This window comes from Grus americana, chromosome 6 (assembly GCF_028858705.1).
Source record: "Grus americana isolate bGruAme1 chromosome 6, bGruAme1.mat, whole genome shotgun sequence".
NCBI lineage: Eukaryota > Metazoa > Chordata > Aves > Gruiformes > Gruidae > Grus > Grus americana.
The window spans coordinates 7,109,057-7,126,637 of record NC_072857.1 but is presented as its reverse complement, the minus strand read 5'-3'; the positions used below and the strand labels follow the sequence as shown (position 1 = coordinate 7,126,637).

Below are 17,581 nucleotides of genomic sequence, written 5' to 3'. Positions count from 1 at the left end.
ATTTATGGGTGATATGTGGACTGGCTGAACTCCAATGTGGTTTTGATCTGTAATGTAAAACTATTTTTTTTGACAACCTCTCAAAATGCATGTACAGTCCACACAGGCATACTACCTCCCTTCAACTTTAATGTACAATTTATATTTTAAGTATGTAGTATGGGCTAATAAATGCGGTGTTCACTTAATGATTAATACACAATTTAGAAATCTTCTGTGGAGTTCCTCATTCATAGTTCCTAAGGCCAGCCATAGACCATGATGATGATGATGATGGTTTGTTTTGACCTCTTGTATGGCATAAGGTACTTGGCTTTGCAGTCAAACCCTGCCTACCTGTGGAGCTGGAGCAGGTTTGTAGACCAGCACCTCACCTTGGCACACGCTTCGGCTGAAGGCGGATTTACCCTGGATAAGCTGATCCAGTAATGAATTTCCTTCATGCTTAAAAAGCTCCCCTTTTTTCATGACTTGACTATGAATTTGTCTAACTGCAGCTCTTAGCCTTGGGAATGTATATCTTTATCTGCTAGCTTAAAAATAGCTTTTCTGAGAGAAACTCTCTCTGTATATTCCCAAAACTGATTGAGTCTCCTTTTCCCCACCTCTCACCTGAACCTAAGAGGTAGGTTTCTTTAGTTTGTTACTGTAAGACAAGTTTTTCGGATCTTGAATTATATTTCTGGATTTCCTTTAACCACTCTGTCATTATCATTGTTACTTTTAGAATGTGGAACTAGGACTGTAGGCAGTGTTATAACAGTGCTGTTAATATTTAATATAATGGTAATTCCACTGCCCTGTTTCTGAATGAGGTAGAAGAGAGTCCCTGGATTCCAAAATGCGGTCTGACAGTCTGTGATTTATTCAATGGAGCTCAGTGATGCTATGGATAGATAGTTTCAAGCTGCTGGAAGATCTCTTTAAAGCTCTCTCAGGTGTCTTTCTGTTACTCTGCATCTGGTATGATACAGCAGAGTTATTTCTTTTTATGACTCAGTATTGCTATTTTATCTGACAATGAGACCATGTTTTGTTGACAGAACTGCCATTGTATGGATTGTCACTAATTATACTGGTGTTTTAAATGTTTACCTGTAAAACAACAGTGGACATGCCACTGCTTACCTTGGCAATTTGATTCTGGTCTTATTAATCTTACTGTCATCTGTTGGCTGTTGGTTCAAATCCTTCAAATTTCCCACAAAGGTGGGTGCACGCCTCTGGACATGCTTCCTGAGCTGAATCTGTGCCATAGCTGAAGTGGTACTTCAGTGTTTTACACTACCTTTGTCTTGTCTTTTTATGATATTATTGAATCACATTCTCTTTATGGTTCTCTAAAATTTCTGGATCGAGGGCAGCGGTACCACTAAGGGGCCGGTTGTCTCTCATCCTGTGTTCGCTGGTCGGTCTCTCATCAGTGTATTTCTGTACTTCTCTTTCATCCCATTTTTTCCATCCATTTCTCCAATTCATAAAGCCCATTTTGAATTCTGCTCCTGTCCTCCAGTTGCCTTGCTGTCCCTCTCACCTTGGCAGCATCCACAGCGTCGGAAAGAATCATTTTCAATCCATCAGCCACAAATTAATGAAAACAAGGAGTATGACTGGATACAGAACATAAAGCTCTGCAAAGCCATGCGTGAGGTTTCTTGCCTTGTTTTACACTCCTAAGTATTCACAGTATGATTTTCCAACATACTTTGCACTCACCAAGTATTAGATTCATCCAGACTGTATTTCGTTAGCCTGAGAGGTAGTGTGAAAGGCTTACTAAAGTCCACATAATACCTGCCATTTCATCCCTGTCCACAGCATCTGGTATCTTGTTAGCGAAGAACATCAGAATGATTTCACACGGTTTGTTCTTGACAAACCCATGCTGCCTGCTAGTCATCTCCTTGTTATTTTCTGCTGCTTGTAGATAATGTCTGTAGGAAAATAGTTTTCCAAGAAAACTGCTATGCAGTTCACTGTTTTTTTCCCCCCTTTCCTCTTCCATCTCTCTCGCATTGCATCTTCTGCAGAAAGCTGGGCAATCTTGTCTCCATCATTCCTAAATAACCCCATTGACCCAGAAGTTATTTTGAGTGTCTCTTCAAGTTTGCCCTTCTTGTTGGCCAAACTTTCTGAGCCAGTGCCCATCATAAAAAGTTTGTCTTGCCTTTCTTTCCCTTCACCCCGTTGGTGATCTTTCATTTCCTACTGTTCCCTCTATTGTAAATTGACTGGTTTTAGTGTTGGGCTGTCTCTGCGTGGTTCCTGCGATGGGTAACAGTGTGTCCCTTTATTTCTTTGACTTGTCAGTTTCTTTCAGATCTGCCATTCAACTTCAGTTTCTTGACTCTGCCTTTTAATTTTCCTCTCTTTCTAATCTGCGATGGGCTGAGTGAATACTTTTCTTTTAGACCATTTGCGTGATCTTTAGATTATTGTGTCCTCTAATTTATACCACATGCTATTTGCTCTGTTGCATTATTTAATTCTCTAGAAGGTTTCAGGTGGAGTGGTTTGTGTGTAGGACACACTGCAAAACACAGCTGTGTTGCGTAGTCTCCATGTCCTTCTACTTTTTCCTTTTACTTACCGTTTTGGGAAACAGCCTTTTTCACTCCATTATTTCCAGAATCATGGATGCATGAAGGTGGTGCTCCGGGGAATGGCAGAGGTGTGAGAACTGCTGAATCACTCGTGCCCTGACGTACCCCTCCTGAACGCCTCAGTGGTCCAGAGCAGGACTGGTGCTCTGGTGGTGGTTGTTACGGGGTATGTTACCCACTGGTACAGGAACAAATAAGGAGTTCTGTTTTCTGGTAGGATTCCCATAGTCAGACACTTATAAACTTCTTAAGAACAAGGCACAAAGAAAACAGAAATATGTGCTACGTGCTGATGTTTGCGGAACGTGGGCATATTTTTATGTAGAGTAATGCAGTCATTCCTGGTCAGATTTAGTCCAAAAATGTCTATTTGTTTGTTGTGTAGCTTCTCATTAACCAGCAATATATATAGACACTATTGATGTGCATTTTAAAGAAACAGGTACTGCAGCAAAAATTCACCATGATCAATACTTTTTTTTTTTTATAAATTTTACTGATCTACCTATAAATGTTCAGACAATCCTTACTTGCTGCAGCACGACCCAAACAGTGGAAGTCAGTAGAAGACTTTCCATTGATTCATGTGGATTTGTACAGGTCCATGTGAAGCACTTAGTCTCAAAATACAGGCCAATGATAGAAATATAGGAATCTGAAAATATATATTCTGTGCTGGGAAAGAAAAGAGTGGAAATGCAGAAGAAAGATACCCGGAACTACAGAGACCCCAGCTACCCTGCGAGGTAGTGGCTCGCAAGCACTTCCCTCTTATCTTTTGGCTGGAGGAATACGAGCACTCCGATGTTTGAAGTAGATTGGTTGGAATTTAACTTTTGGCTCAAGGGAGCCTTTAGTTTATTAAATATGAATGTTCGTGCTGGGGAGCGGTCTCAGGGAGAAGCATGGTTTCTCTCTGCAGCACATCACTTTTCTTGAGTGAATGCATTTGGGAAAGAAAACTCAGCTCTTCTGTACCTAAATCTTTTCTGTCTGGATCCGCCTATAAGAAATATCAACAAAACCTGTCAGATCGTAATAATTTCAGGATTGTAGCTGCCTTCAAATCTGTGAATTCAGCCGGCTTGTCACAAGGCTGGCCTCTCAGCAGCACTGCTAGGAGTTCTGCATTACCTGTAATTATACAGAGAAAATTGCTCAAGGTAATGCCATGTCTAAACGCAGTACTAACATCTGCCTGTCTTGGCAGTAAGACAGCTACCATAAATATGCGATGCAACAGGCTGTCAAATATCCTGGCTTCTGCAGTAACTTGCTCTTCTAAGGAAAATTTTCCAGCTCTACTTACTAATCAGGCTGTGGGTGATCTTTCTGAGCTTTGAAGCTATGGGATCTATCATGTGTCCATCAGTGTCTGTTCTGCTCTCCCTACGAGCATCCATTTCTGCCTGGATGCTGATGAGGAGGAGTCAGACCTGCTGCTGAGCGGACTGGGGACTGAGTGACAATCTTATCCTAATGAAACAATCGGGTTACGAGCTAGTTTGCATTTCTATTCCTGCTTTTGCGGGAACCTAAAACCAGACTGTTTCTTGTTGTGACTGCGGGAAGCCCCAGGAGCACTTTGCAGTTCTCTCTGCTTCAAGCCTTTGGTGTAGTCTCATGGAAGTGTATTTCAGAAAACATAACTTTCAACTGCCTGACACTTCCCAGTCTCTTTTATTTCTTGTCTATAGTGCTATCAATCAAATCGTTCTTGTCGGCTAACGGGTTTAAGTCTCGTGTGGAAAATTTTAAGTCCAAGATCATACTATGTAAGGACAAAAGTGTGACTGCTCTGCCACGCTAATTCATTCTTGCTTAAGACATGAAAATAAATTAATAGAATATCAATTTGAAGTTTTTAGACCTCAAAATGATTTAAAATCTCTTAAAAGAAAGACTAGGGCTGAAGCTTTGTCTCCAAGGCATCATTTCTAACTTAGCAGTAAGCTCTGATGGTCTTTTCTTTAAATTGCCTATTGTACAGATGCCTACAAAGAAAGTGCTTCTTTGGGACTGTTTGTGTTTAGTACCAGCATTTATTTCATTTCATGTGACAGATGACTTGGCTTCTAGATCTAGTAATCACTCGCTTATATCCCACCAGGGCAGGTTTTTGACCTACCGAAGCACTGTGATTTGGTTTGGGAGCGCAGGCTGGCTGGGCAGGGAACCATGGTGGCTGCAGGCTTGCTCAGGAGCCCCGTGTCCCCCAAGCCCGGGTGGCTCCTGGGACACGTCTGCGTGGGCTTCCTTTGGCGTTTCGATCGGATGAGAGGAGTGGGAGCACCAGGCTGCCCGGGCTCCGTTAGAAAAGCTGATGTTTGTGTTGTCCCTGCTGATGAGCGAGGCTGCCTGCGGGCTGCAGGACAACTTGATACCGACTTAAATAGTGCGGCTCCTGCACTGCCAGCAGAACCCAGGAGATCTTGGTGTCAACTGCTGCTGCATAGCCCGCCTCATCTGTCAGATGTGCGTGTGCTGTATGCCCATGTTATTGAATTTTTATCATTTAATTATTTTTTCCGTAATGAAATCTACTTGAGTTATTGATGGTGTTCATAGAGATCGAGTCCCACCTGGTAAAGGCCAGCTGGCTGCGTGCCACCTGGCATGCCTTCTGCACCTCACCTGCAGGCTTCACTAAAGACAGTGCCACCCAATTAAGATTTAAATGTCTGAAAGCCTTTCATATCTGTTGTGAATGACATTCTGTAATTGTGGGGTTTCTTACCAGATTTCAGGTTAAGCTTCATAGATTTTTTTAAATTTTTTTATTATCCTAAGGCTTTGATTGTGAGACACTTATGAAATCCAGAGGATTGCTGGATGAAGCTGAATGAGTTCTGCTTTATTCTTCGGCATAGTCATACACTCACAAATAAAGGCCTGATTTCTGCTTGAGGGATTTTTTTTTTTTTTGAAAGATTGGGAAATCGAAGGATTGAATGCAACCTTATGTTGTAGCAATTTTATTTTAGGCAGATTTTCTGCTTTTTTTTTTCTTTGCAATATTATACAGCAGCTAAACTAATGAATATATAATTTTCTTTCCTTTCTGCTTGTCATGCCCTGCTAACATGGACATCTACAAAGGCTCAGGTTGGTGTTGCAATCTGTCTTCATCTTACCTTATTGTTCTCATTTAGTAAAAAGGGGCTTCGATGTTGTTCTTCATCAGTCAGCTTTTTTTCCCCTTCCTCTCTTTAAAACTGGATCCAACATTATTACTGCATAAGAGATTCATCCAGAGAGGTGCCACATTCATTTGTTACCCCTGAAACTATCCTTCAGCTGCAGCAAAATGTGCTGTTTCAAAAACACAGGACATCATTGATTTATTTTATATCTACTTAAATTTGCTATGCTTGCCTAGCTTTGTGACAGGGAGACAGCAGAAGCTACAGCACCTACAGCTTCTGGTATCAGCAAAAATGCACCAAAACTCCCACTAATGAGTTTCTGCCTTGCTTTAGACCCCTATATTTGACAACATAGTAAAATGGCATTTGTTAATATCTCATCCAGATTCCATATTTTCTTGATAGCAAAGAAGCAGAATTAAAAAATAAAATAAAAAGCAGAGCCACAGGAACTGGCCATTTGTGATGGTATTCACATGTCCTCCATTCACACTTGAACATCTCCACTTTTTTGCATAACTGAGACAAAATTGTCTTGCCTGAGTACTTCAGGTAGAAATAAATACCTACTATCTGCAAGGTTATACTCCGTGCTGCATTCTACTCCTCAAAGGCTGTAGTGACAGTAAAACCTGGAGTAAAACTGGGGAGGCAGGTTCGGGCCAGAAGCTTCACATTCTCCCTTGTTTTCTCTGGTTGAATGATGCCAACTACTTCTTTTAATCTGCAGGAAGGTGCGCTCACACTTTACAATTTGGTGGTTTTAATGCCTGCACCAGTCTTACAGAAAAGAAAACCACTTACCACCAGAAAATATGAATTAATAAACCTTGCTGAGCTACCTGTTAGTTCTGTAAGCGTGAGCTGTAATGACTGGGCTTCGGCAGAGCTCACTTCAATTAACTTTTTAAACAAGGCATTTTCCATTCGTTGCACTTAAGAATTTGAAATACAGCAGTGTCTGTCTTTGCATATTTAATCATCCATTAGAAGAAAATAAGGGATTTACTAGGAGTGTTTTTTAAAGTCCAGCAAAAGAGTAGATACAGTAAAAGCATCTAAAAGGCATGGTGAGGGAATGTGGAGCATCCAGATGACTTTATAGCAAGAATACTCTGCTGCTTTCCTAATTTCTCCTCTTTTCTTTTTCCTCATTTTACAGCCTAAATTTTACAGTGCTGCTTTTTTTAATGGCTTCATCCTGAAATGTCTTTATTTGAACTTTCCAGTATCTGATTTTAAGCTGAGATGTCATCCAGTTAGTGCAAGAAATAGGGCATTTCCAGATTCAGTCTCCCACTCCCTGAGGGCTCCCTCACCAGCCTCTTATAAATCACTTAATTCTTCATCCTCAGTTTTCTCATGTGTAAATCAGGATTAAAGTTGAGCGGTTTTGAGGGTCGGGCTATAAACAGATTATCAAGAGCTGGGGAAACTTCGGAGGATTGATAGTTGTTTTTACCCTTCCTACTAATCAAGAATCACTTTTTGATGTGTTTTTGAAGGCTGTCACCATGGTTCATCCCTTAGAGTAATGGTGAAGGGTCTGTTTCTGTAGGAGCTTCCACACTGCCCGCAGGGCAGAGACCAGGAATTGGTATGTCTTTCTGTCTGCAGTATAGTAATTATTGCCCAGACTCTCAATTTATATTTTGTACTTTGAATAAAATTGATCCCATCCTTTTGCCAGATGCAAAGTTTTAGGCAGGTCTAGGGTTTTCTAGAAACTTGGTTCAGCGCCAGTGAAGACTTTTCATAACGTTAGTGAAGTTCTAATTGATTTTCTTTTGTCTGTACCACAAAGCAGGTAAAAAACAGTAACTTCTTTGACTTGAGTGTAAATGAAAACTAAAAGTGCTGAATTTGCTTCACGAATATTTGTGCAGGTATCTGCTAGAGGCATGAAAAATTCAGGAATTCCAATAATTTCAGAAGTCTTACTGCATGCTGATCTATTCAAACTTCCGTGCTGTAAGTCATTCTTGAGCAGTATTTTTTTTTTTTAAATTTTGGTGGCTACTTGCAGCATCCAGATACCTAAAGACAAGTATTCATCAGTGAAACAGCTGCTTTGCAAAAGCCAAGTTGCTTAAAAAGTAATTGTTCAATCGGTTTTAATACTGGTGAGTGGTTAGCATGTTTCTGGCGATTATGATCAATAGATAAACTAACATGAAATAAAATCAATTTTATTTTAAAGAGAACTATTTAATGTTGAAATTTTAATGAGGTCATTTCTGTGATGTAGTGTTTGTTAATGTGCAAGTACTTGTCCTTCAGATATACAGTTAATTCACTAAAGCTTTTAAATGCGTGCTTAGATCTGCCAAATCAAACATGCACTTAGGTAATTAACAAAGTACTCCATTTTGAATTCAGTTTTAAAGAACTAAATCAAAGAAACTCATTATTAGAAATTATCTGTTTTGTATTAAATGGAATGTGAAGGCAGTATTAGAGCATTATAAAAATTTCTCAGTTAATGTATGGACACCTTACAACCGAAAAAGAGATTCGGATGAACTAGATGGAGGCAAATTTTCAGGTAATTGCAGTGGATGGACATTGTTGGAGCTGTATTTCCCAACGTGCTCCAGATCCGTTTGTGTCAGGCTAGTTGCACGAGAAGCGATGACCGTGGTCCAGGTTTCACAAAGTGGTGGCCAGAAGCCGGAGGAGGGGGAAAGGGCCACTTTTGCACACTGACATTCCACCACTGCCTCGTCTTGCAGCCTGGAGATGCAGGGAACATCAAAGTGGGTACGCAAAAAGTATTAAAAGTGAGCACATTGCTGGCCAGTCTCAGTAGGAGTGGTTTTAATATCTGCGCTTGAATTTCCTTACCAGCAAGTGTGTATGCAAACCAGAGCAAATCAGCTCTTTCCTGTAGGAGATCTTTTCTAGCTTTAGTGTTATTCATGGTGGTCTCCGTAGTTTAAAAGTAGGTTGTTACTTCTTTGGTTCTGGCTGTTTCAGTGTATTAGGTCTAATGTAACCTTGGTATAAGGACAGCAATGTGAAATGAACTTGTGTTAGCAATGAATTTAGCCCATTTTTATTAGAAATGAATAGCACAGAGGTTGTCCTCAGGGTCTCAGGCAACTGCTACAGTGATCAGTTTGGTTGTTCTAATATAATAAGCAGATATTGACTTTAGCTGAGGTGAACACCAAGATTTACTGTCTTGAAAGCTAAAATATCGACTGAGGGAAAACCAGAGTCAATATTTACCTTGAGGGACAATAAATCGTGATGTTCACTGAAATATGAAGTCACTATGATTTTCAGAAGTGTTGAACCTCATTCTAGTTTACTCTGCAGGTGCTCATCAGAAACACTACCTGAAGTATAGGTATGAATTTCTTTTAACGAATCACATCAGTTGAGCAAGTGCGCATGTTTCTATATGTCCTTTGCAAGGTCGGTATTATTCCTGACCTACATTTAAATAAATAAGTTACAGAACATTATAAATCACACCAAAGCTCTCTGGTGGTTAGATTTTCATTAATATGCAAGTATCAGCTATTAAAAGAGAAAATAAATAGATTAATGTTTGTATATATTGTTGAAGTAACTGTTGACATCAAGATACTTTAGCAAGGACTCAGAGTTTGCATTGGAGTGCATGGGAGCTGGCTTATTTTTTTAGGGCAAACCTATAGCAGTTTGTCTCTTAAAAAGTAGCTTTTGTCTTTCTTCCCTTTATTTAGAACTATACCCATCAACTTGATTTTAGGATTCAGACATTAATATATACCAGATTAATTGTGGCTACAAAGAGTGATACGAGGGTCCTATGAAAGTCAGCAGCAAAGCTCCCATTGACTTCAGTCAGGCATCATTTCACCCCTTGGTTCATCAAGCCCAAAACCCAGCATGTGAATATGAATAAAAATTGAGGAAAACAGTTAGTTTCCACAAATGCTAAAAGTATTTTGATTGTGTTTATTTCTTGAGAGGATGAAAGGCGAGGTGCTAAGGGATGGAGCCAGGCTGACCCCCACCTCTCTCTCACCTGAGCAGTGCAGAACAACGTGCCTCTGTGCCCAACCCGTGGCCTTTAGTTTCTGTCCTTCAGGAGATGGATTGTGGTAGTACAGTTCCGTATGTGTGTTGGGTGGCTCAGTCTGGAGGTTTTTGTACATGCACTGTTTGCATAAGTTTGGGGAAGGGTGAGCGTTAAGCAGATTGTTTTCAAAGGAACTTTTGTCTTTGGGCTTGGGAAGATAAGTGGTGTAGGTGGACAAGAGACTTTGGTATCTGCAGTGGATGGCAAACACAATGTGTGCAGGGATACTGAGACTTTGTTGAATCTGAAGCTTGGACGTGCTCTGTGTTGCAGCCAGGGATCTGTGGGAGCACATCCCAACCTTCTCCCAAGTCAGGTACTTTGGGTCCCTGGGTTGGGTGAGGAGTGAGGACACCGCATCCCATCCCAGCCTCTGTTCAGGGTCAGGAGACGGTGCTCCCGTGGACCCAGGAGGTGAGGAGTGATCCCAGGTTACCCTGGTTGGTGGGACCAGCAAGGCTTAGCCAAAATCCTTTGAATATGTAAACTCAAGAACATCATCTGTTTGACCTTCTTAAGTATCACAGCTGTTAGCAAAAGATAGGAATGAAAGGCTCTAAGTCTTTCTAGTTTTTAAGTACAAAAAAAGAGGAATTGGAAGGGATTGAAAATAAATGATGGGAAGCTAGGAGAGAGAAACAGGAGGAAAACATTGCCATGTGGAGGAAGGGAACATACCCCACGTCACGATGGTTTTTAAATGCAAGCATAGTCAAAAATTATATTCACAGCTTCCAAAATGTGTACCCACAGAGCTGCAGCAGTGGAAATCTTGTGCCTGTTTCAGACTCCCATTTAAAAGGTATAACAGAGTCTACTGATACCTGTTGTAACTTGCTCTGAAGAAATCTGCCTCTCCCAATGACGTGTGGTGGTTATTTACACCTTCCCGCTATCTTGGAGGTAATACCAGAGGTGGCATTGCTCGGCGCCGACATGGGGCAGAGGGGAGGGTTTGTTCACAGACGGGACACGCAGTGGTGTCAGCACAATAACTTAGTAAAACGGGTTATTTGTAACAATTATATTTTGGGGGTTTGATGGTGAGTGTACCCTGGGAATCCTGACTGCGTTGGAGGCACTGAAGAGGTCAGCAGCCGACCACCTGTGGAAGGCAGAACCTGCAGCAGCTGCAGGGTCAGAGCTGGGCGTTAGGGTCCCGCAAGGATCGTGCAGCCAGTGCCGTGTGCCCTCCCTCCTCCGGCACAGAGCTGGGTGTCTGTGGGAGGAGGAGAGCTGATGGGGCTTCACGTGTAATCGTACCGGCTTGACACGATTAGGCAGCAGAATACAAATGCTCTATTAATGGCTTTATTATTGCGATCCCGCCTGCTCTTGAAAGAGCACATTTGAAGTATCACTTCACATCACGTGTATTTGTGTCACTGCGTGTAGGATCTCTGTTTTGTCCTCACACATTTCCTCGGAGAGATTTTTAGTTCACATGGCATCCCATCCCTGCCTGAACCCTGCTGGTTTTGTTACGCAGAAATCACATCGGGTAAATGCTGCAGGAGGCTTTGGCCACCAAAACACAGTTGTGGTAAGTTCCTTTTGTTAAGCCTGTACTGCTAGCTGCAGGTGGGCTATGCTGGTTCGGAGAGCTCTGAGGTTTAACAGATTTTAGCGCAGAGTGATGAGAGGTCGCTGAGAGAACAAGCTGGGATTTCCAAGCTCTCGGTCTTGCCCAGGCAAGGAGCAGGGGTGAGTACTGCAAGGCTGGCAGTGCTCGCATCGTGACCTGCAGGATTCACAGCAATATCCTCTAGCCCTGAGGACAGGTTATTAATTAGAGCAAGGATAAGAACCTTAAATCCCTAAATCCACTGTTTGTGCTGTGCCTGCCCTAGCTGCCCCGCTGTGTTTTCAGAGGAGTGCAGGCAGCACCCGTGCCATCACCTCCCAGCCTCTCCCAACCTCGTCTTTCTCTCCAAAAGTCTAAAGAGCAGAAACAGGCACCCACCTAGCTCTTAATAAACATATTAATAAAAAAGTTTTACCTCCCTTAACGCTGCCCAGTGAGATGTCTCCTCGCGGGCTGCAGTCCCTGCCTGCTGGCAGGCCAGTTCTTGCAAAGTTCAGTGCTTTGCTTTCTCTTGGTTTTGTCTCCCCTCTGTGACGAGGGAACCTCTGATCGCGCCTAAAGCACACATTTCCCGCTTCAACTAATCGTCTCCTGCAGACAGCAGTAGGTTTTGTCAGACAACATAGCCAGAGCATGGTTTGGGTTTTTTTTTTCCTCCCCTCCCCGCAGAGCAGAGAAACTAATAAATGCTCCCTGTCTCTACATCCATCTCCTGGCTGTCTTTGGGGAACATGAAGGCTTCGTGGTGCCTAAAGAGGGGTTGTTATTCTCCCTGGTGCACGCAGGGGAATGGCTGCAGGAGTCGGTACCTCTCTGAAGGTGGTGGGCAGGACAGTGGCTCCGCGCCAGGCTGGCTGTGCTGCCACGTCCCCCCGCGCCTGCCATCTCCCCGCTTGCTGGTGCTGAGCACAGGTCCTGCTCAGCACGCACTTTCTCTCTTCGCTCTTGCGTACACCCGTTGATGAGCGTGGCTGCACAGCTAATGAGGGACGCTTCTGGTGCTGCTTGCTCAGTCTAGGAAACAGCCTCTATATGCACTTTATACAATATATAGATACCTATATATCATATAGTTAGGCCAAATATCGCCGCCTCAGCGTGCAGGAATCATGAGCCCATATCGAGTGACTGCGGTGCACTGTGATCTTTCAAAGACCTTCATGCAGGCCCAGCGACAGCTGGAAACATCACACACCACCTCTGGGCGCTCCCCCGAAAGGCTGCGGGGTGACCTCGCTCGCTTCTGCAAGAAGGTTGTTCTACCAAGCACTGTCGCTGTGCGCGTTCCAGCCCTGCCACAGTGGTACCAATACATTTTGCACGTTCTCTCCTGTTATTTGTACACGGACTGTGGAAAAGTATTTGTGCTTAATAATACGTAGGAAGAATCATACTACTCGTATTACTGCCTTTGCCCCCTTCGTTCCCCTCCCTTTCCCCTTCCCCTGCACGAAATGTGATGCTCTTACTAGTTCCTGCCCTGCTTGCCCCCACCAGTCCCGACTTCTATTGCCTTCAGCCCTTTCTTTTCTCCTTCATGTATCCTGCGCTTTTTAGCCTGTCTTACTCTCCTCTCTGCTAAACCTATGCCCAACGTTTATATGGACCCACAGTTAAAATAAGTTTCTGACATTTGCTGTTCCTGAGGGGTTTTCTTTAGCAAGGTATCTTCTTTTTGTTTGATGTGAAGGTAATTTTCTGATGGGGTACCAGTTTTGTTTTCAGACTGATATCTCGATCTCCTCGTCCCCCCACCTCCAAAATGTTGTAAATAAGGTTTCTTTATTATTGTGGCCACAACACGTGTGGTCATAATCTACTATTTTTAAATGAAGCTATAAATTATTAAACCTGTGGCTGATTTTTTTTTTTTTTTGCGAGGATAGTCAGGAGGAAGGCTATTGAGTTACAGTTATTTTCATGGTGAGAACTGAATGGCTCCACAGCAGCAAGGCCAAAGAGATTTTGGTGTGTGGAAGAAGAAATCTTAGGTGCACTGTATTTTTTCAGGGCTTCATTGTGCTTCATACAAAGCAGCAGAGAACACTGTATCTTCAAATCAGCTTCTGTTGAAAAACTGGATTCAAAATAAATAAGTTTTATTCATTACTGTAATAGAACTGTTGATGTATTCATTTGTTTAAACCTAAAAATCTGCTAACGTACTATTTCTCAGTGTGCTGCTTCTAGCAACCTGAATATCCAGCGCTTTTTAAAAAATGTTTATTAATCTTTTGGCAGTATTTTTCTCTCTACATAGATACCATAGTTCAGGTGAATACACGATCGTGTTTGGGAGATGTGTTAGAGATAAGTCGCTTGCAGGGAAAAAATCATTTATAGTTTTTGTGTTTAAAAATGAAATTTATAGGACGCATAAGATTTCATTCTTTTATGGTAAATGACTTACAAGGATACCTTAGAAGCAAAGGTAAATGAGGGCTGATTTTAAGTTTGTACTTTCTGAAACACAAAAGGATGCGGCACGTACGGTCCTGGTGAATGACGTGTGATAGATTATAGCGAGAGCAGTCTGAGCAAATGAAATTGTAATGGAGTTCTTCTGGCTGCAGGAAATAGCTGTTATTTATCCTGTTTCCTAAGATGCTGCATACATACTGCTGTTTATTGTATACTTAAAAATCCCTTGGCAAGTCAATAATGAATAAATGAACTTAAAGGGTATTACAACACCCTGAACATAAGGAGCATAAGCCAGGATATTTTTCAGTGTACTCTTTCCTGGGTTGGCTGAGGCGTTTCTGCAGAGATGCTAACCTGGATACTTCAAATGAACAGTTTTGATTCTTTCTCCTGGCAGGTGTACGAGGCAGTCCCATGCTACACCGAGTGCAATCAGTATTCTTGGGTAGTAGAACCATGGTCTCCGTGCAAAATCAACAGTGAACAAAATTCCCTCCACTGTGGAGAAGGAATACAAACGAGGAAAGTCAGGTGCGTGAAGACAAAAGCACAGGTACTCCAGATTTAAAAGACCTGTATTAAAAATACTTGCATAAAGCTGAAATATCTGGCCACCTGACAGTGAGTACGCTGCTAAGTCCAGTGTATTTCAAATGAAAAGAAACATGCATTTATGTGCAATGGTTTACAGGAAAAGCATCTCAGAGGTGCAGCCTTGTGTTATGATCGAGATGTCTTTCAGGAAGATGGCATGATGTTTAAATTAGAATTCTTCAACCTAAATGCCATATATACATAAAGCCCCCTGAGGTGCAAAGCCTCCATATTCTGATTTGCTAACATTTTCCCCAAGTAATGGCACTGAACGCGCCAGAGTGGCGTTCATTATTAGTGAGTATTTGTTCCCCAGGCACAGGGAAATGCTGAATTATTTCCAAATGTTGGGATGTTACTAGCAGGTTACAAAGGTTTGTTCTTGCTGGTTGTCATTTTCTGTTCGCTCATCTGTCAGCCGATCAAAGTTAAAATCCCTCTGTATGAAGTTTGAAATGTTTATTTAAAGTAGTTACTGAAATCTGAGAGTAACAAAAGCATGTTGTGCCTGTAGCTGGTTTCGATTTGCATTAACAAATTAATTCTGCATTTTGACCAGCCGTGCTGCATATAGCTATTGTGTTACGTATAGTGTCCTATATGGGGTCGAGCAGACCTGTTGATGTCCATCCCTTCTGTAGTATGTTGATGATTCTCTAATGAATATGTTTTCTATATAGGTGTGTGAGTACTGCTGAGGACGATGGAGGGGAGACTGTGTCCAACGCACTGTGTAATCAGGCTGAAATCCCAGACAGAACGCAGAAGTGTAGCTTGTACTGCCCCCGCGAGTGTGCAGTGTCTGACTGGGGACAGTGGAGCGAGTGTCCACAGGTAGGCTCTCCTGCTTGCGTCTCTGTCGCAGTGTTCCTCACGCGTCAGTCTTCTCTGTCCTTCAGCCGTTTCGCGAGATCGTTATTTTCTAACAAAGTAAATTATTTTCTGAGGGAAGTCAGGCTTAATGGATCCTTCCAGCATGGTTGAATCTGGAGATTTTTATATTTCTACAGAGCCTGAGCTATAGAAAATTAGTTAGTAAAGCACATAGTACTAACTGTGACAATTGATTCCACTCATCTTTCCATTTGGTCTATGGGAGAGGACCCACACAAGTACAGTGGGTGAAGGGACCAGTATTCTAGCTGCAGTAAGGGCTGGCTGTGTTAGGAAGTATTTGCGGGGGAGAGCTCTGTGAGGGATGTACGACTGCCATAACAACCTGCTGGTAAACGGTGGTGGTGGCACTCCTCTGGACAGGTCTTAGGCCTGAGGGAACCACAACTCTGGCTTCCCAACAGACACTTTTTCTGTCCAGTATCTCCTCCTCAAAAAAAAATTGAGGGAAGATTTGAGGCAACAGCAACAGAAGGGCATGGCAGCACGATGCCTGAATAATTTGTCATGTCACGAAAATACTCAAAACTTTGTGAATTATGCGGGGGTTCAAGCCACTGCCAACTGCTCTGTGTTTTCCTAACTGCTCAAGATGGAAAGAAGCTGCAAATTCTGTCTTGTGAAAACTCTCTGACCTCAAAGCATGTAATTTCAAACCCATTGTTTCTCGCTGTTGGAATAGGTGCCAGGTTTAATCTCAGGGGGTTTGTAATGGACTTGCATGATGTATTTAAGTGACAAACATATATTCATTGCCCCTGTGTTAACAGGGCCATTATCAAAACTCTGAGTGATTATTGGACAGGTATTTGTACTACTGCTGACACAGGTAATTTCCTTCCATAATATTTTGTGTAGCGTATCAATATACTCGGTAAGAACATGTCAAATAAAATCTTGTGTTTCATTTCCTGCATTTGCTTCCTCCTGAGCTAGCATAGCTTTGATGAAGTATAACACTCTTGCAACCGATACAGATGCTTGGATACCTTTCAAAGTCCCACTGTGGTTGGGCTGTTTCTTTGCCATTGACTTTTTTTTGAGAGATGGATTTTCTTCATTTTAGCATGCAGTAAGCAGAGATCCTCAAGGCCATAGGGTATTTTTCAGGTGTCTTGGAGGCAGTCAGTTGGTCGTGAAGGGCTGCTTGAAGTTTTAAGCACCCTAGTATCCTTAAGGCACCCTGACTTTTTGCCCGAAGACTCTTTTTTGGCAGTGGCGAAGCCTCTGCAGCCCAGAGAAGCAGGAAAGGGATCCCCAGAGCTCGTGGGCTGGACTCCATCAGGCAGCATAGCTCTTGGCAGCCACAGGGCCGAGTGCCACAGTCCCTGTGTCTCCTTGTACATCCTTTTGCCACGATGGATGTTAATTCATAAATGTGAGGGCATCTGCATGCCAACGCAATTAACTGAACAATATGTTTTCACAAGCTGTTCTGCAATGCTTTGTTGTGAAACTGAGATGACTGTGTACGGATGGAGCATGTGTTTAAATACTTCTGTCCAGATACGAGGCAATAAACAGCTTGAGGTTTGATGGACAGATAAAACCCTCCCTTTGAAGACTTTACAGCAGTGCTGTCTCCCTTTTATAGTGACTCAGGCTGTGTTCCGTTGGTTTGGAGAAAGGACCACACAGCACAGTCCCTCCCAGCCTGCACACACTTAACATCTCCAAAGCAAGTGGTGGGCTTGCTGTAACTGGGGAATGGCTGTACCACAACGGTGGTGTATCTTCAGTACGTGTGGGCGTAGCAGTGTGATGGGGCAGGGATTGAGGGAAACATGGTGACCAGGAGTGAGTCATTGCCAGCACCAGGGTGATTAGTGCAACCCTCCATCTCCTGAGTCATCACCTGGAAAAGCGGTCACTGAGAGCAGCCACAAGCTGGTGGACATGGTCAATGGAGTTACAAAGGCAATGGAGCCTACGGAGGATCCCATTTAGCCTTTAAGGGAGGAGCTATGTGTGGTCATTTGAGTAGGTCCATTCAACTTGAGTGAAAGTGAGAGCTTGGGTCTGGACCTTGCATGGAGACCCTACATCTAGACATCCAAATATAGGAGTCTGCATCTGGAGCTGAATCTCATTAAGTCTTTTGGTCAGACTGGCTGTGCCTCCAGCCTGCTTGAAGTGTCTTCCCACAGAGCCCAAAAACCGTATCAATAAGTTTTCCTGCCTAGAACCTCTTGCTCGTTAGGACTGTCTATTTAATTGTGTTTGCGGGAATTTTGCTCAATAGCTGATATACTCATGCATGGTT

General features: G+C 42.7%; 1 protein-coding gene across 3 annotated transcripts in view; it reads left to right on the top strand.

Annotated features, from left to right (window-relative positions):
• THSD7B (thrombospondin type 1 domain containing 7B) overlaps positions 1 to 17,581 on the top strand; it is a 358,700-nt gene that overhangs the window by 306,908 nt on the left and 34,211 nt on the right. For all 3 annotated transcript variants that reach the window (XM_054830722.1, XM_054830723.1, XM_054830724.1), the window contains 2 exons: positions 14,228 to 14,361; positions 15,105 to 15,258. In XM_054830722.1, coding sequence (XP_054686697.1) covers positions 14,228 to 14,361; positions 15,105 to 15,258 — 288 coding nt within the window. The remainder of the gene's footprint in view (positions 1 to 14,227; positions 14,362 to 15,104; positions 15,259 to 17,581) is intronic.